The following is a 21,584-nucleotide window of genomic DNA, read 5'->3' on the forward strand; positions in this document are numbered from 1 at the left end:
TTTCTCCCAACATAACTGTCAGATTTCAGCGTGCAGCAGAAGTGTTCTTGCGCACGCAGTGTTACGATGATGTGTACTCATGGGTGAAACTGACCTCCTTTTCTTAACTGCAAGTGCGTGGTGGTGAAGAATGTGGTGTGACCACTAGCACAATTTGGTGTTACTACCTCGATTTGTGCTGTGGCATCAGCTTTTTACCCACCATTGCCTTTGCACTGATGGTCCAAACATCATTTGTATGTACAGTCGACACAGTGTCAAAGGTAAATAGTGTTGTAGTATTTTTATGAAAATAGTTTTTGGTGTAGCAGATTTTCTGAAAGGGTTTCAAGTACCCTCAGAGTTTTGTAGACCACACTTTGAAAGCTGCTGGTCAATAAGAGCTTTGTCAGAGAGAAGGCCAGTATGCTGTCAAAGATTAGGATGGTATCAAAAGGACTTGGGAGCCAACTTTGAGAAGCCCCTATTGATCAAAGATGGAAAAGCTTGAGCATTAACTGCAGTGGATAAAATATATCAAATATGTTTATGAATTCATATCAGTACATGAAATCAAAATACTTCATTGGTCACCTGTGGAGAATTTTAGGCAATCATTCTTCTGAAGACTGGTAAATATAAGTAAATTAAAAATCTGACATTTATTTTGCTTTTATTTAACGAACTATACCTGTAGATAATCAAATATGAAATGAAATATTTATGGAATTATCCATAATTCTCTCTAGAAATAACCTCAGTTATAAATGAAGAAGGAATGGAATGACAATTATCATTATTTTTCAACCCTTAATAAAATGATGGATCTAAGCAATGGTGGTTGGCGACTGCTTATATTACAAAAGTAAGATAACCAGACATTATTTGCCTCCTTATGGAAGAGTATAATACTACTTATACAGAATTCTTGTAAGCAAATCAAGCTTAAATCAAATTAGGCCTTTAGATCCAGCTATCAGTTTGCAGAAAATATGTATAGAAGATAGAGAAACATATTGAGTGGGTAATGGCAAAATCCAGAATGCTGGAAACTATAGTGTAAACAACTAACCATTTTCAACCAATAAATTTCAAGGAATAAAAGAGTAATAAGAAACCTATAGATTAAAAGACAAATGCAGTTTATAGACTTTGCTTGGTTTCCAGTTGTCCAAACTAACTGTTAAAATGAGAGAGAGAATTTGGGAAATTTGAACACAGATTTTGATATTAAAGGATTATTATTGTTTTTGGTATAATAGTGATATTGTAGGTACATGTTTTTAAAGAGTTCTTATATTTTAGAAAATGATTAATGCTGAAGTTTTTTTTCAGAGGAAATGATCTCTGAAATTTGCTTCAAAATAAGCCAGTGGGATATGTGTGCTTGCATATGGGTATGTGTGAAATAAGATTATGCATGAATTGATAATTGTTGAAGCTGGGTAATTGGTATGTGATGATTCATTATACTATATTTTTTCTTTTGTTCATGTTTGGAATTTTCCGTAATGTTAAAGGTTTTGCTCATTCAGATTTACGATGAACAGTTTTAAGGAACCATTCCTTCCTCCTGCAACACTGGAAGAAAAAGAAAATTTGTAAAAACTTAAACATATAGGCTGGGTATGGTGGCTCATGCCTGTAATCCTAGCACTCTGGGAGGCTGAGGTGGGAGGATCGCTTGAGCTCAAGAGTTTGAGACCAGCCTGAGTACGAGCGAGACCCTGTCTCTATGATAAATAGAAAGAAATTAGCCAAACAACTAAAAATAGAAAAAATTAGCTGGGCACGGTGGTGCGTGCCTGTAGTCTCAGCTATCTGGGAGGCTGAGGCAGGAGGATCGCTTGAGCCCAGCAGTTTGAGGTTGCTGTGACTTAGGCTGACACCATGGCACTCTAGCCCAGGCAACAGAGTGAGACTCTGTCTCAAAAAAAAAAAAACAAACAAAAAACGAAACACAAAAACTTAAACATACAAACTTTATCACTGCAGAATTTTTTAGTTTTAAAAATTATGAAATACTTATGAAAACCAAAAAGAATAATGGTATAATGAACACCTCTATACTGATCACCCAAGAAATAAAAAATTACAAATACAGCATAGATGATTGCCTAATAACATTTTTTGTCCTCATCCCTGTAGGTAGTCCCTGTTCTGAATTTCATGTTCATCATTCCCATGCATGTCTTTTTATATAATACATTTATATTGTATATATTTATTGTATATATACACATAGGAATATATTGAATTTGCCTATTTAAAAACTTTTGTTAATGATATACTGTACATATCCTTAAAATTTTTTGGCTTTTTTTTATTTGGAGATTTATACATAATACTTATTTCTGTACTTTGTTGGCTAGCTGAAAAATTGATAAATAGTGTATAAAATTATTTTTAAATAGTATATTAGTTACATTTTCAAATAGTATGCTCAGTATTTTTTTCAGCCTCGACACTTTTTCAGGGGAAGTACCTCCAAATTGAGAGGAGTTGGCCAGTTGTTAATCTGGAAAAAGTATAATGTTTTCCATATGTTCTCAGATTTTTTTTGTACATTCTGAAGTATACCTATGCATTGCTATAATGTTGCCTATATTAGTTACTGTTCTAAGTAATAGGTGTGTAGAATAAGACATATAAGGTCTTTACCTTTATGGAACTTATATGATTTCAGATAGTGATAAATTGTGTGAATACATTTTGCTATGGGAAGCGGAGGGGCTGGTGGAAGTGGGCACTGTATTTGGGTTGCAATCTGGAATGAGAAGGAGCCAGCTACATGAAAAGCTTGAAGAAATGATCCTCCCTGTTGAGAGGACAATCAAATATAAAGACCTGGAGCTTGGGGGAAAAGCTTACTATATTCAAGGAGCTGATAGAAGACCACTGTGGCTGAAGCCTAGTGAATGAGAAGAGTGTTGTAAGAAATAAAGCCTGAGAGGTAGACAGGGGCCAGATGATGTGGGGCCTGTTAAGTTAGGCTGTGATAAAGTAAGATTTTACTTGGAATCTGAGAGGAAGCCATTGAAAGGTTTTTAGTTGGTTAGCAACTTGATTATATTTGTGGTTACAGAAATCTACACATGTGGTAAAATGGCATAGAACTATTTACCTCCCAAGGTCAATTTCCTGGTTTTGATCCTGTCCTATAGTTATATAAAATGTAACCATTGGAGAAACTGAGTGAAAGTTATAAGGGACCACTCACTATTTTTGCAACTTCCTGTGACTCTATTTCAAAATAAAAAGTTGAGAAAGTCACTGTGAGGGATGGATTATTGGGCATCAAGAAGGGAAGCAGACTAGTTAGGAGGCTGTGAGAGATGATGATTGCTTGGACTTCGGTAGTAATAGTAGATATGGAGAGAAGTGAATGGATTAGGTATTTTAGAGATCAAGCTTCTGTTGGGTTGGAATATGGGAAAGGGGCTCTAGATTTTTATCTTGAGCAACCGATGATTTCATGTGAGTTTGAGAAGTTAAGATTAAAAGAGTAATGGGTTGAGAGGAGGAAACAGAAGAAGTTTTGTATTGGGCTTGTTAGGTTGGAAAAGCTCTCAGAGGCTGAGGCTGCTGTTGAATGTAGGAGCCAAGTAGCATGTGGATGATAATGACAGCTGTGGGGTTAGATGAGATCACTTGAGGCAAAAGCGTAGAGAGAGTGAGGAGAAGTGGGCTTGGGACAGAGCTGTTGGGGGAGACATCAATGTCTAGAGGTGTGTCAGAGGTGAGAGGAAGAAAATCAGGAGAGTATAGAGTCATCAAAGCCCAAGGAAGAGAGTGTTTGAAGAAAGAGGGAGGTAGTGTGGTTTGGATGGTGCTGCAGTGCTGAATATGATGAGGATAGACATGACCACAGGAGATTTTTGGGAGACCTCAGGGTGTAGAAGCAAACTAGTGATTTGAAAAGTGAACAGTATGTGAGGAAATGGAGAGAACAAGTACATATTTCTCTCTGCAGGAGTATCAGAGAAAGGGGGCGGGTAGCTGATAGGAACTCCCATATCATATTTGTATGCTGACGGGTATGATTACTTGAAAGGGAGATATTAATAGATGATGGATCAGAGAAAGGGTAATTGAAGGAGCACATCCTTTGATAGTACACGAAGGGATGGGATCAAGTATACAAATGCAGGGATTGTTCTTTGAATCTCAGCATAGCAGCCAAAGAGAGCCTTTTAAAAGTGAGAAAACATAACTCTTCTGCTCAAAAACTTCCCCTATTACTCATTGTAAAAGCCAGTCCTTAAAATGCCGTATAAGACTCTAAATGATCTGCTGTCTTTCTGTGTTCTCTCCCATGCCCACCCCCAACTCTGACCTCAATCTCTTACTGCTGTTCTTCCTTAAGTAGTCTGTTCCAACCACACTGGCTACCTCATTGTTAATAGAACAGGGCAAGCACGTTCCTGCCCTGGGATCTTGATGGTTGTGACTCCCTCTTTCTGGACAGCTCTTTTTGCCAGTTTCTGCCTGGCTTACTCTGTTACTTTTTTTAGCCCTGTCCTTAAATGGTACCTGTCAATGAGGTCTTCTCTGACCACTCTGTTTAGAATCGACCCCCTCACCCCATACCTTTTATTCTCCCAATCTGCCTTTTCTCCATAGCATTTCCCATCACCTGACATACTATATAATTTACATATTTACTGATTCTTTGCATTTGTTTACAGTAGATTGGCAACTTCTAGAATAGTACCTGCTGTATGTGCAGATATTTGTATGATGAATGGGACAGGGAAGAAAGAATATAGGTGAAACATGCGTTTAAGGATCTGGTAGTGGGAAGATAAGTGTATTTTTGTTTGATTTTATAACAGTTGTGAGCGGGGCATTAACAGAATGGAGGGAAGTAAGAGGAAGGATTGTGAGAGTACTGAAGAAAGCAGAGAAAGTGTGAAAAGTCTTATTAGAGAGTGGAAAGGTGAACTTTCAGGGTGTGATGTAAGATTACTGGACAAAGTTGAAGGGACGTCTGTTATTTGTGGTTTTCTGAAATAGAATGTGTTTCTCTACTTAAATCAGTAGAATTTTAACAACTTTAAGTTATGAAACATAGTAAGGAAATGTGATGTGTAAATGCTTAATGTTTTTATGAGAGTAGAATTTTTTTAAAAACAGTGATTTTTACAGTACTGAATTTACCATTGATGTAGAATGTGCCCTAACATTCTACATTCTTTTTAGCCTTACCAATAATTCTCGGGTTGTGGGACTCCTGGCTCAGCTGGAGAAGATCAATACTGAATCTACGGAATCAGATACTGCCAGATATGTTACATCAAAAATTCTTCATCTGGCTCAAAGTCAAGGTAAGCCTTAATCTCTTTTTTGTTTTTAGGATGCTTTTTTAATTCTTTAAAAGTACATGCTAAAAGTGTTCAAACTTCTGATGAATGGATGATTTTCTGTAAAAGTGAAACTTCCTCAAATTAACTCAAGAAGTAGAAAACTAAATAACTTTGGATGAATTTGATCTTCAGAGTTGTTGTTTCTAATAATGATTACAGTTTTACTTATGTATGATTGCCACCCCCTCCCATTTTCAATAGCACCTAATTCTACTGCTACTTTAGAATATTGACAAAAAGATGTCAAGTAGCATAGAATATTGGTTATTAGTATGATCCCTGCTTTGAAATTCAAGCTCTGTGATTCAGTGGTTGGATACCTTAAGGAAGGTATTGAATTTCTAAGATATAGCTGTACCATCTCTGTAATTGGGATAACAGGTATCATGAGGTTGTCATGAGATTTACATGGGAAGCATATAAAAATGTTAAAAATGTTCTATATATGTCATCTTTAATTAGACATTATTTCTATGTATTATGAAGCTAGCGCCACTAAATTGATATCAAAACCTTGACAGTGTACCCAAGAAGTATTGACTTTGCACTTAGGAACATAATGTGAAAAAGCCCAAATAAAACATTAGTGAATTAAGTATGTACATTGAAAGATGAATATTATTGCTAAAGAACACTTACTTCAGGAATGCAAAATGGTATGTCAGGGAACATATCAGTATAAAATTATTTGAACAGGTCAAATAAAATTCATGTAATCATCTCAATAGACAGTAAAAAAGGACTTTGATAAGACTCCAAAACTTGAGCTTGGTTTAAAAACACACACGCACATACACACACACACACACCCCTTTTTTCCCTGAATAAGGGAAAGCCAGCAGCTACTTTAATGTTTAACAGTGATGCATTCATTAAAGGCATTTCTGTTAAAATTAAACTCCAACAATTATAATCTTTGTTTAATTTTTTGTCATTTCGTTATTCTGAAGGTTCAGGTCATTGAAATAAGATGTTTAGCAGGCATTTACTGTTCTCAAAAGCTCAGTATCCATTAATCCTTCTTGATGGTCATAGACTTTTAATTTATTTTGATAACTTCCTCTTACGCAGCCCATGTGTTTGGGGATAGTTGACACCACCCCCCAAACCCAGGAAAGGTCTCTAACAGATTGCATTTGTTTCTAGCAAAATTTAAAATACCTGTACCTTTTAATTCATAAAGTCACTATGTTGGATTCCAGGCTCTGGAAATAACTGTGCTTATCAACTAAAACAGTTGTACACGATATTCATTGTATCAGTGCAAAGTTAAATGTACCAGATATATTCACTGTATTATAATATGAAATATGTCCTCCTCAAACAAACAAAACAAAATAAAAAATCCAACAAAAACAAAACAAATCCTCCAAACCTACAGATAACACTTTTGTCCACTGCTCCCACTATTGTAGACTTCCTGTTGCAGCCTGGAAGCCCCTCCTCCAATATCACCACTGAAAGTGCTCCCAACCATACCACTACCGGAGACTGCCCCACTTCCTGCCCTGCCACCCACCACTGGGAAACCAACTCCTAAATACTGTCCCAGGGGAGTGTATGATACAATGACTCTGTTTGTAGTACCTAGGATTAGCTAACCAACGTAGTATAAGTTAGTAGTGAAAGATTGTCCCATAATTTATAAGGTAATCCAATTAGTTATCCATTTGAGAGCAAATGATTGGGAATTTATACTTCAATGAAGAAGAAATGCAAACAACCAATAAACATACAAAGTTTCTTTACCTCCTTAAAATTCAGGAACTGCTAATGATAACAACAAAGATATCTTTCACTACTCAGATTGGCAGAAATTAGAGAGAATGACAATGTCTAGTGCTGTTGAAGGTTCAGGTAATAGGATACACTCCTACACTGTTGGTGGTGTAATTATGATCATGAGCTTTTGAGAAAATAATCTGGCAATGTGTATTAAAATTTAAAGTGCACTTGGTATTTGACCCAGCATTTCCACTTTCAGAAATGTATTTGACTAAAATAAAAATGCTAATACAAGAGTGTTTGGGGATATTTATTACAGCATTGTTTGTAATATCAAAGATCAAGGAACAACTTAAATATCCATCATTGAGAGACTGGTTGAATACATTTTGATATAGCCAGATGGGAACTTTACAATCATATTACACAATTATTATCAGTCATAAATTATGGATGTTGGGGGCTTTTGTAACCCCCACACCCAGGCTTACCCAGACCAATGAAGTCATTATAGTTAAGGCTTTCCAGATGGTTCCAAAATTGAGAGCCACTCCGCTAGACCACGGAATGACAAATGTTTAATGTGAAGGGCCAGATAGAACGTTTTTTTAGGCTTTGTGGGCCATACAGTCTCTGTCACTGCTACTCAACTCTGCCCTGTAGTGCAGAAGCTGCCATAGATGTTACATAAATGAACAGGTATGGCTGAGTTCCTATAAACTTTATTTCAAATGAAAAAAAAAAAAAAACTATCATCAGTGGAACATATAGTTCATATGTGGAGCTATATGAATTGTCATGAAGGCCTATTAAGTAAAAAGCAAGTTTCTTTAGTTCCTATAATTCTATATCTATAGTCCCATTTTTGTGTGAAATAAATCATTATATTTGTATGTAATGTTTTTATGAGCCAGGCAAAACAAAAAGGAAGGATACATACTATTAATAATTTGTTAGCATTAGATATATCGATGTGATAGGAATGGAGGGGAATGAGGTAAGCGCCTAATTTTGTTTTAGACACTGTTGTACTGTTACAATTGTAACTGTTGTAACAAGCATATACTCCTTATGTATTTAAATGGTTCAAAAAACAAGCCAACCCCCACAATATACTTTATTCACACAGTTAACTTACAAATGTCCATAATTTACCCCTAGTTTTTCTTGGATGCATTAAATTTTGTCTTTAATAACATATTGCTTATTTGCAGGTATGTATGGTACTTTTTGCAATTTACTCTTTTTTTTTTACCTAGAAATATTTATATTATCAATTTTCTTGCAAATGGCCTAATTTGTTGGCATACAGTTCTTCGTAATATTTCCTTACAATGCTTTTAGTTTCTATGGAGTAGGGGGTGATGTCGCCTCTTTCATTGTTGATTTTGGTTATTTGTGTCCTCTCTCTTTTTTTCTTGGTCCGCCTAGCTCAGTAGTTCTCAGCCAGGGATGATTTTGATTTTGCTTACTCCTTCCCCCAGGGACATTGGCAGTGTTTGGAGACATTTTTGGTTATAAACTTTTTTGGGGGGTGCTTACTGGAATCTATTGGATAGAGGCCAGGGATGTTGCTAAACATTCTACAAAACATGGGATACCTCTCACAAGAAAGAATTATCTGGCCCAAAATGTCAACAGTGCTGAGGTTAAGAAACCCTGGTCTAGCTAAAAGATGGCCAATTTTGTTTATCTTTTGAAAGAACCAACTTCTGGTTTAATTGATATTCTCTATTTTTCTGTTTCATTGATCTCCTTCCTTAATTTATTGCTTCCTTTCTTCTGCTTGCTTTGAATTTAATTTGTGCATATTTTTCCATTTTCTTACAGTGGAAGCTTAGATTATTGATTTTGAGACCTTTCTTTTCTACTGTAGGCATTTAAAGCCATAAATTTCCCTGTAAACACTGCCTTAACTGCATTCTACAATTTTTTTTTTTTCGCCTTCTGCGGTTCAAAACATTCTACAAATTTTGATATATTGTATTTTTGTTTTAATTCAGCTCACAATATGTTCTAATCTCTTTTGTGATTTCTTCTTTGACCCATGGGTTATTTAGAAGTGTTGTTTAATTTCCCCGTATTTTCGGATTTCCCAAATTTCTGTTGATTTCTAATTTAATTCCATTGTGGCTGGAGATTGAATATTTTCAATCCTTTTGAATTTATTGAGACTTGTTTTATGACAGTATATGGTCTTTCCTGAAGAATGTTCCATGGGCACTTGAAACGAATGTGTATTCTGCTGTTGTTGGGGGGAGTGTTCTATACATGTCAGTTAGGTCAGGCTCTAGTGGATAGTATTGTTCAAATCTATTCCTGGCTGATTTTCTGTCTAGGTGTTCTATCAATTATTAAGAGTTGAGTATTGAGATTTTTATCATTGTTGAACTTAAATTTCTCTTTTTATAATAATTTTGGCAGTTTTGGGTTCATATATTTTGATGCTCTGTTGTTAGCAATGTGTACATTTATAGTCATTTTATCTTCCTGTTTATTTGACCTCTTTCATCATTATGAATTATCTCTCTGTCTCCAGTAACATTTCTAGACTTAGTCTGTTTTGTCTAATAGTAATATAGCCACTCCAGCTGACTTATTATGATTGCTCTTTGCATATTATACTTTTTTTCATTTTTTTAACTTTAAATCTGTCTTTGAATCTAAAGTGTTTCTTGAGGGTAACATTATTGGATCTTGCTTCTCTACCTAGTCTTAGTGTTTTAGTGCTTCCAATTTAATGCATTTAATTGATATGACTGGATTTACATCAGCCATTTTGCTATTTGTTTTCTCTGTGTTTCATGTCTTTTACATTCCTCTTCTCATCCATTACTACTTTCTGTTGTGTTATCTGTTCATGTTTATTTATTTATTTTCTTTTGTAATTGAGATTTTATTGGTTTGTTGAGGATCGGTACAGACATATCAATTTGTACACAATTCTTAACATATGTACTAGAAATCTAAAAAGCCATTTATTTTCATTATTTTTTAGACAGTTATTCCAGTGAATTTCCAGCCTAAAATTTGTAAACAAATTTTCCTTAAGAAGCTATCAAGTACCACTATGTTCAAATGTTGATAGTTGCGTAAGTCCTACCAATTCATAATTTATTATCATATATACTGCATACTCAAAATTTCAATCTTTCACAGCATATTAACAAAGTTATTAGGAAAACAAGACTACCACGACTAAAGATGTTATAGAGTATGTGCAATTCTGACAGGGAGGGCCATGATCAAGGAGTGGTTTCTTTAGGAAACAGTCTACTAAAAAACAAGATAGATATAGAAATAATTTAAGATGTTCAAGACATTAAATTCAGGATTAGGATTCCATATTGCCATTTAGTATGCTTTGTATTATAGGATATAAAAACTAACCCCCCCCCATCTATAGGATGTTAAGCTGACACTCAAGACAGTCAAAGCCTCCCATAATTTAATATCCCACACTATTTTCTGGTTGTACCAAAAAATAAATAGCCAGCTGTTGATTTTTTCAAATAATTTTTTTATTTCAAAATATTAAGGGGGTACAAATGTTTTTGGTACATAGATAGCTTTTACAATGCTTAAAGTCAAGGCTATTAGTGTGCGCATCACCTGAATAATGTTAATTGTAAATGTTAGGTAGGTTTTTACCCCTTCCCTCCCTACTTCTTGATTTCCAATGGCCTTTACTTCTCTCTGTGCCCATGTTTGCCCATCAATTAGTTACAAATTATTAGAGAGTACAGATGGTGTTTGTTTTTCCATTCCTGTGAAGCTTCACTTAGGGTAATGGTCTCCAGTTCCATCCAAACTGCTGCAAAAAACATTAATTCATTCCTTTCATGGCTGAGTAGTACTCCATGCTGTATGTGTGGGTATCAAATTTTGTTAATCCTCTCATGAATTAATGGGCTCTTAGGTTGATTCCACATTTTGTGATTGTGAATTATGCTGCAGTAAACATTTGAGTGCAGTTGTCTTTTTGATAAAATGACTTCATTTCCTTTGGGTGGATACCCAGTAGTGGGATTACTGGATCAAATGATAAGGCTATATTTAGTTCTTTAAGGGATCTCCATACTGTTTTCCAAAGAGGTTGTACCTAATTTGCAGTCCCACCAACAATGTATAAGCATTCCTTTGTCTCTGCATCCACACCAGCATCTATTGGTGTTGTGTTTTTGTTTTTTTTTTTGGTTTTTTAACAGTAGCCATCTGACAGTAGTAAGGTAATACCTCATTGTGGTTTTAATTTTCATTTCCCTGCTGATTAGTGATGTTGAACATTTTTCCGTATGTTTGTCGGCCATTTGTCTATCTTTTGAAAAGCTTCTGTTCATATCTTTTGCCCACTTTTTAATGGGGTTGTTTGTTTTTTTCTTGCTGATTTGTTTGAGTTCTTTGTAGATTCTGGATATTAGCCCTTTATCGGATATATAGTTTGTGAATATTTTCTCCCATTCTGTTGGTTGTCTGTTTGCTCTGTTGATTATTTCCTTTGCTGTGCAGAAACCTTTTAAATTAATCAAGTCCCATTTATTTATTTTTATTGTTGCCATAATTGCCTTTTGGGTCTTAGTCATAAATTCTTTGCCTAGGCCATTGTCTAGAAAAGTTTTTCCTACATTTTCTTCTAGAATTCTTATGGTTTCATGCATTAGATTTAAGTCTTTTATCCATCTTGAATTAATTTTTGTAAGTGATGAGAGTTAGGGGTCCAGTTTCATTCTTCTGCATATGGCTATCCAGTTTTCCCAGTATCATTTATTGAATAGGGCTTTTTTTCCCCAGAGTATGTTGTTATCTGCTTTGTCAAAGATCAGTTGGTTGTAGGTAGATGGTTTTATATCTGGGTTCTCTGTTCTGTTTCATTGGTCTTTGTCTCTATTTTTGTACCAATACTATACTGTTTTGGTTACTATAGCTTTGTAATATAGTTTGAAGTCCGGTAATGTGATGCCTCCAGATTTGTTTTTTTTTTCCCTTAAGATTGCTTTGGCTATCCAGACTCTTTTTTGGTTCCAAATGAAGCATAGAATTATTTTTTCTAGATCTGTGAAATGTGGTGTTGGTATGTTGATGGGGATTGTACTGAATCTGTAAATCACTTTGGGCAGTATGGACATTTTAACAATGTTGATTATGCTGATCCATGAGCATGATATGTTTTTCCATTTGTTTGTGTCATCTGTGATTTTTTTCCTCACTGTGTCTTAGTTCTCCTTGTAGAAATCTTTTACCTTTTTGGTTAAGTATATTCCTAAGTGTTTTATTTTCTTTGTAGCTATTCTGAATGGTATTTGAGTCTTTGATTTGACTCTCAGCCTGACTGTTATTGGTATATAGAAATGCTACTGATTTGTGTATGTTGATTTTGTAACCTAAGACTTTGCTAAATTTATTTATCAATTCCAGGAGTCTTTTGGTGGAGTCCTTGGGATTTTCTAGAAACAAGGTCATATCATCAGCAAAAAACAATAGTTTGACCTCCTCTTTCCCAATTTGGATACCCTTTATTTTTCTCTTGCCTGACTGCTATGGCTAGGACTTTCAGTTCTATATTTAACTTTTAAAAAGTTTACTTCTCTTCTTAGTGGTTCCTGTAGGGATTAAAATATGCATCTTATTGTAGTGTACTATAGTATGCTTAATTCCAATAAAATGTTTAAATTTTCTTACAATATAGCTCCACTTCCTTCTCACTCCTTTATGCTGTTATTGTTGCATGTGTTACATCTATACGTTAGAAGTGCAACAATACAATGTTATAATTATTGCTTACACAAACTTACACCTTTCAAGAAGGAGAAAAAATGAAAAGCTCAGTATAGAAGTTATGAATGAAGAGCAGGATTAAGAGCCAACAGATTAGTAAAGTGGGAGTGGAATGAAATTTTCCTGGGAGGAGGTGTAGAGAAAGCCGAGGTTTGTGTCCTGGGAACTGTACATATTTTAGATAGGGTTTGTGTCCTGGGAACTGTACATATTTTAGATAGGGCTATAAGAGGATCTTGTGAACATGATAAAGTATATTCATATTTATGATTTTTATGTTTTCCTGATAAATTTACCCCTTTTTTAATTTATGGAAAGTTTCTCTTTATTTCTGGCAATTTTTTTCTTGAAGTTTATTTTGTCTGTTAGGACAGCCCCTCAAGCTTTCTTATGGTGGTTATTTGCATAATATAACTTTTTCCATTCTTTTACTCTCAATCTTTTTATATCTTTGAATCTAAAGTATGTCTTCTGTAGACAGCATATAGTTGGGTCTTTTTTTAAAAAAACATATCCAGTTTGTCAATCTGACTTTTAATTCAAGCATTTAGTCTGTTAACACTTAATGTAATTGTTGATTGGATGTAGGTCTACAATTTTATTAGTTTTGTGTTTGTCCTTTCTGTTTTTTATTGTCCTACCCTATTTTGGATTATTTGAACAATTTTTAGAATTCTGTTTTAGTTTATCTATTGGCTTTTTAGTTATACCTCTTTGCATTTTTAATCATTCCTCTGGAGATTGCAATAAATATCATTAATTTTTTACAGTTAATATTGTAACCTCATGTAAATGTAGAACCTTGTACTATTTTATCTTTACCTTCTTCAGCTATAATTTTCATGTGTATTACATCTATATACATTATAAATCCTACAAGGCAATTTTTACTTTAGTTATGTGCATTTTAAAGACATTAATAAGAAAAATGGTAGTTTTATATTTCAGAGATATTTACGATTTCTGAAGTTCTTTAGTGTTTCTGAAGGATGTGAGTTTGATTTGGTGGCATTTCTCTTTAGCCTACAGAAATTTCTTTTCTCCTTTATGGGAGTTTGAGTCTGGTGTGGAAGATTTTTTTTTCTTTTATCTGGAAATGGATTTATTTCACCTTAATTCTTTTTTTTTTTTTTTTTTAAATTTCATCTTATTATGGGGGATACAGAATTTCAGGTTACATACGTTGCCCATGTACCGCCTGTCCCCCCAAGTCAAAGCTCCAGGCGTGTCCGTTCCCCAGACAGTGCGCGTTGTTTTTCTGGATATAGAATTCTGGGTTGACAGTTTTTTTATCTTTTAGCACCTTAAAGTGCACTTAAAATTATACTTCCTTTATTTTATTGCCTCTGTAATTTCAAATGAGAAGTCTACTATCATTTGAATCTCTGTTTTCCTGAATGTTATATGTCATTTTTCTCTGGCTTATTTCAATATTTATTTTTTAGTTTTGGTTTTCAAAAATTTGACTGGATGTAGTTTTCTTTACATTTAGCCTGCTTGGAATTCACTGAGATTGAATCTGAGTTTTGAATCTGAAAATTTATATCTTTAGCCAAATTTGTGAAATTTCTGGCTATTCAAAAAATTTTTTCTCCTTTATTTTCTCTTTTTGTTTTCTGGGACTATACTTATACATATATTAGACTATTTGTATTTTTTCAGCCACCCTTGAGGCTCCTATTTTTCAATCTTAATTCTCTGTTATTTAGGTTGGATAATTTCTATTATTCTTCATCAAGTTCACTACCTCTTTCATATGGATTCTGCCATTAAACTATCTGTGATTTATTTCAGATATTATATTTTTCTATTCTAAAATGTGCATTTGGTTCTTTTTGGAGTTTCTGTTTCTCTGCTTGGTTTCCTATGTTGTCATTCATTATGAACTTCTTTTCTTTAATGTCATTTATTATAATAGCTACTTTAAAATTTTTTTTGTGTTAAAATCTAACATATTGATTGTTGAAGATGTTGAAGAAAGAATGTAGCAGTATAAGAACTGGGAAAGGGTATATTAAAAAAAAAAACAAGGGGAGAACCAGTAGTCAACAATGTTAAGTGCCATAGGGAAGTTAGTTAAAGTAAACGTCTTTTTGATTTGATAATTAAAAAATTATTGACCACAACAATAATACTTTCAAGTGGTAGGATCAGAAGGAAGATTGCAGTATGTCATAACGTGAGTGGCAAATAAAATATGACAATGTAGGGTACTTGTTTAAGGCTTCATGGACAAAGAAAGAAGAGAGAGGGAAATGGAGGAGGCAAGGTAAAATAAGATTTGTTAAGTATGTGGAATAATAAAAAACACATTCATTGATTAAGGGGGAATAGCTAGAATGTTAGTAGAAATTGAAGATACAGGTTCATGAGAAGGTAGAAAGGATGGGATTGAGAACATAGAAGAAAGGATATTTCATCCCAACCTCCATTCTCTGCCCCCAGCCACCATTTAGTTGGGTAAGGAATTCAAGATTGTCAAGGATTTTTATACATGAGCAATATAGAGTTTGGTCATTATTTGTAAAATGGTATTTATGTTAACTGATTACTCCAATTCAGTGAGGAAAAATGTAGCGGCTGCGAAGAACAGAGATTGAGAGGAAATATTGAAGATTGCTATAAATTTTGGAATAGATATGGGCTATTGGTGATGGATGTGAGCCAAGTGAAAGGAACAATTTTGTGTTCCCAAATGAGATTGAAATTCATGAATTTTATGGTACTAAAAGTCTTAAATTGGGATAAGAAATTCTTGTGGAGTTACTTTGATTAGGAGCAGAGAATGCATGTTTTTAGGATTCACTTCTGTATAAGGGTTGGAGAGTTGCGAGGGCTCACTTAGAATTCAACCTAGGTATGGAGAGAACTTTATTGTGGATAAACAGTTTTACAGTTGATAAGTTAGAAGTTTCTATGAAGGAGACGGTAAGGTTTATATAATCCTTATAAAGCAAAGAGGAATACGAATATTAGGAAGTTATGGTCTGAAAGTGGAAGATTACAGGTTAAGATGTCAGAGGTGGAACAGTTTGAGATCCTGCGAATAGCCATTAAGAGGGTTGATAAATTGGAGCAAAGTGGGAAGGATTTTGTTGTTGTGAGGTCAGGAAACTATGGAACTCTTGGTATTTGAGTGAATTATCCAAATTTACTTTGAAATCTCCAAAAACTATTAATCTAACACCTGGTTTTCATTTAGTGTGAGGCATAAATGTAATGATGGTGGATGTTAATAACAAAGTGAGTTAGAAGGCTACATTGTACTATCTTCAAAGTGAGAGTGTTTTTCCTCTCCGTGAAGTTTAAAACGTAATGGTTTGTTAGAAGTGGATATCTCTTACTTCTGAATATGTACATGATAATATGGAAAAATGATTTGGCTTTAATGTTAAATCAGTGGCCTTAATATTACATCAAGGATACATTGGATATTTGAAACAGTGGTTTATTTGTTTTCTTTTAAAACTTAATAGTTTTTGGTGGAGGTAGCTGGGCTGGGGAAAGAGTGAAGGATAGGTTGCATTATCAGAGGAATCATATACATTTTAAAAAGAAAAAATTTTACTACCATTGTGTTTTTCTTTTTTAATAGGTAAAAAAAGTTGTTATTCTTTTAAGCATTACCAATATAGCAGGAGGGAAGGAACAGAGATGAGCAGTGTTCAAGATCTTCATATCACTTATGGGTGTTTCTACTTTAAAAGATGTAAAGTTTTTGTAAGTTTAACAAAATTCATTAACAGGACCTGAGATGATACCTGATAGCATGAGATTGTTTAAAGATAAATATGACATCTAGGCCGGGCGCGGTGGCTCACGCCTGTAATCCTAGCACTCTGGGAGGCCGAGGTGGGCGGATCGTTTGAGCTCAGGAGTTCGAGACCAGCCTGAGCAAGAGCGAGACCCCACCTCTACTAAAAAATAGAAAGAAATTATATAGACAGCTAAAAATATATATAGAAAAAATTAGCCGGGCATGGTGGCACATGCCTGTAGTCCCAGCTACTTGGGAGGCTGAGGCAGTAGGATCGCTTGAGCTCAGGAGTTTGAGGTTGCTGTGAGCTAGGCTGACGCCACGGCACTCACTCTAGCCTGGGCAACAGAGTGAGACTCTGTCTCAAAAAAAAAAAAAAAAAAAAAAAAAAAAAAGATAAATATGACATCTAATCTCCAGCATATTTATTTTATAGGTAGTTGTTGATAGTTGTCATAAATAACATTATACTATAACCTCTCTGTAGTACATTTTTCCTTTTCTTCAGTAACTCCTAATTTAGAGTAAGTTATTCAAATGGATGTCAGGTCTGTTACATTGAACACGATTTGCTTAGGGCAAAAATACGATGTTCTGAAGGCTTAGCCTGAGTTTTTTTCCCCATCTGTGTTGGTATTTTCCTTTCATGAGGGCCTCAGTGCTCATCATTCTGAGCTTAAACTCCCTTGACTATCTCCATGTGGAACACTGGCTTTGTTACTGCCAGTCCTTCAACCTTTATTATGGAGTATGTACTGTATTGAGAGATCTCAAAATGTGAAATGCATGGCATTGTTGTGCTATACTAAAAGATTTTCTGGCATTAGTATTCAGGTTTGAAAAAGTTGGAGAGGGGCACTGAGTCTCTTCTGCAATAATCACGCTAAAAAATGATTCCTGTGACTCTTAGAATTGCATTAAATTAATGAAGGTCTGTAAGCTTTGGGTTCAGAAACACCTGGATCACTTGGTCTGTTTCATTTATTTTCTCAATGACTTTGTACAGATTTCTTCTCCTTTCTCAACTTAAGTTTTTGACCCCTGAAAAGAGTAGTTTTTTTCCTCAGATAGTTAAAGTGAGGTATAAATGAGATAATTGCAGGTGAAGTACATGCAATAGTAAATGTTAGTTCCTTTCCTAAATGTTGGTCTATGAGGTCTTTTTCCTCTCTTGTTATTCAAAGGAGAAGAATTATGAAGAAGCTCTAGAAACCTTTGAATAGAAATAATTTGTACTGTTTTCTTCTGTCCCAGTAAGAGGAAAAGGATCATTTGGGTGATCTGGTCTCCAGATTCTCTTAGAAGTAGCTCTTCCTTAGTTTTCTTTATTTTTGTGTGAGTCAGAATTTTAAAATAGTATTAATACATGAAAACATTTGAAAATGGTACTAGGTTTTTGCTGTCACAGTTTTTAAAACTTTCAGCGTATTATGGGGATAGAAATGTTTAGGTTATGTATATTACTCTTGCCCTTCCCTTCCCCCTGGAGTCAGAGCTTCAAGCGTGTCCATCCCCCAGGCAGTGGTCATTGCACTCATTACGTATGTATACACTCATCCCCTACTCCCCCCTCCCATCGGCTCGATGCCTGATGAATATTATTCCTATATGTACACTTAAGTGTTGGTCAATTAAAACCAATTTGATGGTGAGTACATGTGGTGCTTATTTTTCCATTCTTGGGATTCTTCACTTAGTAGAATGGGTTCTAGCTCTGTCCAGGAAAATACTTCAAACTATGCTACAAGGCTGTAGTAACTAAAACAGCTTGGTACTGGCACAATAACAGGGACATAGACTACTGGAACAGAACTGAGAACCCAGATACAAGACCATCCTCATATAGCCATCTAATCTTTGACAAAGGAGGGAAAAAACATACATTGGGGAAAAGAATCCTTATTCAATAAATGGTGCTGGGAAAATTGGATAGCCACATGTAGAAGACTGAAACAGGATCCACACCTTTCACCTCTCACAAAAATCAACTCACGGTGGATAATAGACTTAAACCTAAGGCATGAAACTATAAGAATTCTAGAAGAAAATGTTGGAAAAACTCTTATTGACATTGGCCTAGGCAAAGAATTTATGAAGAAGACCCCAAAGGCAATCACAGCAACAGCAAAAATAAATAAATGGGACCTGATCAAATTAAAAAGTTTCTGCACAGCCAGAGAAATTATCATGAGAGCAAACAGACAACCTACAGAATGGGAGAAAATATTCACCTGCTACACATCTGATAAAGGGCTGATAACTAGAATGTATTTAGAACTTAGGAAAATCAGTAAGAAAAATTCAAAGAACGGTATCAAAAAATGGGCAAAGGACATGAACAGAAACTTTTCAAAAGAAGGCAGAATAATGGCCAACAAACATATGAAAAAGTGCTCAACATCTCTAATCATCAGGGAAATACAGATCAAAACCACAATGAGATATCACTTATCTCCAATGAGAATGGCCTTTATCAAAAACAATAAATGTTGGCTTGGATGTGGAGAGATAGGAACACTCATACACTGCTGGTGGGACCACAAACTAGTGCAACCTCTGTGGAAAGCAATATGGAGATACCTCAAAGAGATACAAGTAGATCTACCATTTGATACAGAAATCCCATTACTGAGCATCTACCCAAAAGAACAAAAGACATTCTGTAAAAAAGACATCTGCACTCGAATGTTTATAGCAGCACAATTCACAATTGCAAAGATGTGGAAACCACCCAAGTGCCCATCAATACATGAGTGGATTAATAAAATGTGGTATATGTATACCATGGAGGACTACTCAGCTATAAGAAACAATGGTGATACAGCACCTCTTGTATTTTCCTGGATAGAGCTTTCACTCATTTTGATTAGCTATTTTCTAGTTCTAATCATAAAGATGAAGAAAGAGGCTGCCATGAAGACTCCTACCTTATCCCCAGTTCTGGCATTTATTGGTTTTAAGATTTTAGATGGACAGGTAGGGAGACACTAGGTCATGACAGCAGCTGTGATGAAATGCAAGGAAGGTCTTGTTAACAGAAATCTGGAGGTCCCTACAGCGTAGAATTAGCAACACCAGAGGAAGAATATCTAGAAACCAATTTAGAATGTTTATTAGACCAGTGGAGACTTGTTGATTCTGGATTAGCTATATGTAACAAAACTATATATACTTTGTTTTTATTTGTGTTTTAGAAAATTTTTTTCCTACTTTTCAGAAAAAACGAGGAGAGAAATGACAGCCAAAGGTTCTACAGGAATGGAAGTTCTGCTGTCAACGTTAGAGGTAAATCACTAATAGGCTTTAATTATGTAATTGCTAATACCAAGCAATACTGAAGAGAAAACATATATGAAATGTAAAAGTTTTATCTTAGAAGTAAAACCAATAAATGAAAGTTTGTTTTGTGTTTTTAAAATATTATTTGGGATGGTGATATAAATATTCTAGTATGTATTAGGTGAATATTTAAGTATATTTCCCTATGATTATAATGATAAGTGTAAATTTTAACCCTAACATGCGATTCTAATTGGTAATAGAAAATAAAGTGTTAGCTGGAAATATATCTTTAGCTTAAAATAAGTGATCAACATTGAGAATGATCATTTATTGTATTGTGTTAGCTGATATACATTTGTGATTTGTTTTACCACATATATTGGGTGAGTAACTATGTTATATTGATGATGATTGAATTTCTATGCCAGTGTAAAAGTTTTGGGTGGGCCAGCAGGATATATTCAGAATCAGGATTCTATATTTTATTTAGTGCAATGTTACAAGGAATGAGTTCATGTTTTTTTATAGGAAGTCTTAACATCATAAAGATGTCATTTCTTCCTAAATTGATCTGTCACTTTAGAGCAATCTCAATAAAAATTCCTACAAGTTTTGTTTCTAAAGTCCAAATGGGGGAAAAAAAGCAAAAATATTTAATAGAAAACACATTTCTGAAAAGGAAGGGAAATGAGAAAGGACTTTCCTCACCAAATATCAGAGAACATTATAAAGCTTCAGTAATTAAGTAGATAGATACCAGTGTAACTGAATAGAAAACCCAAAACTAAATTTAAGTGCTTATAGCATTTAGTACTATTTAATAAAGGTAGCATTTCAGATCAGTGAGAAATAGATTACTTATTGGTAGCTATCTGGAAAAGTATAACGTTGGATCCTTACTTCCTGTATCTTATACCAAAATAAATTCTATATCAAGCAAAGATTTAGGCATGGAAAATGAAATTATACTAGAGGAAGCAAGGGGAGAAATTTTAAATAATCTTACAGCAAAGAAGGCTTTTCTAAGTATGAAAAAACAGGAGCTATAAAAGATTGATAAATTCAACCATGTTAACAAAAGTACATGCCCCCTGGGAGATTCATAGCAAATAGGAAAACACCACGCCACGTAGTCATCAGGCTGACCAAAATATCCACTAAGGAGTCACTTCTCCGAGCTGTAAGGAGAAAGAAACAAGTAACTTACAAAGGAAAACCCATCAGAATTATGCCAGATTTCTCAGCTGAAACCTTACAAGCAAGAAGAGGTTGGGGCCCCATTTTCACGCTTCTGAAACAGAATAATGCCCAGCCTAGAATCTTGTACCCAGCTAAGCTAAGTTTTCTATACGAAGGAGAAATCAAGACATTTTCAGATAAACAAAGGTTGAGGGAATTCACCAAGACAAGACCAGCCCTCCAAGAAGTACTCAAAAGAGAATTACACACGGATCAGCACAAGAAAGATCCACGAATGTAAAACTACTCAAGAGCTAAAGATCAAATTCCAGATACCACAATGGCCCAGGAGAGAAAACATCACAATGAAGTTCTACCCAACAAGCTGAACAAAAATCTGTCTCACTTATCAGTTTTCTCAATAAATGTGAATGGCTTGAACTCCCCGCTCAAGAGACATAGACTGGCCCAATGGATAAAAAAACACAATCCAAGTATCTGCTGTCTTCAAGAAACTCACC

The 21,584-nt window shown here is 34.8% G+C and overlaps 1 protein-coding gene across 3 annotated transcripts in view; it reads left to right on the forward strand.

The window, feature by feature from the left end:
• Positions 1-21,584, forward strand: part of AGTPBP1 (ATP/GTP binding carboxypeptidase 1) — a 172,887-nt gene that overhangs the window by 24,368 nt on the left and 126,935 nt on the right. For all 3 annotated transcript variants that reach the window (XM_069474070.1, XM_069474068.1, XM_069474069.1), the window contains 2 exons: positions 5,182-5,306; positions 19,820-19,887. In XM_069474070.1, coding sequence (XP_069330171.1) covers positions 19,837-19,887 — 51 coding nt within the window. In that variant the 5' untranslated portion in view covers positions 5,182-5,306; positions 19,820-19,836. The remainder of the gene's footprint in view (positions 1-5,181; positions 5,307-19,819; positions 19,888-21,584) is intronic.

The sequence above is a fragment of the Eulemur rufifrons genome, chromosome 7 (genome assembly GCF_041146395.1).
Source record: "Eulemur rufifrons isolate Redbay chromosome 7, OSU_ERuf_1, whole genome shotgun sequence".
Taxonomy (NCBI): Eukaryota; Metazoa; Chordata; class Mammalia; order Primates; family Lemuridae; genus Eulemur; species Eulemur rufifrons.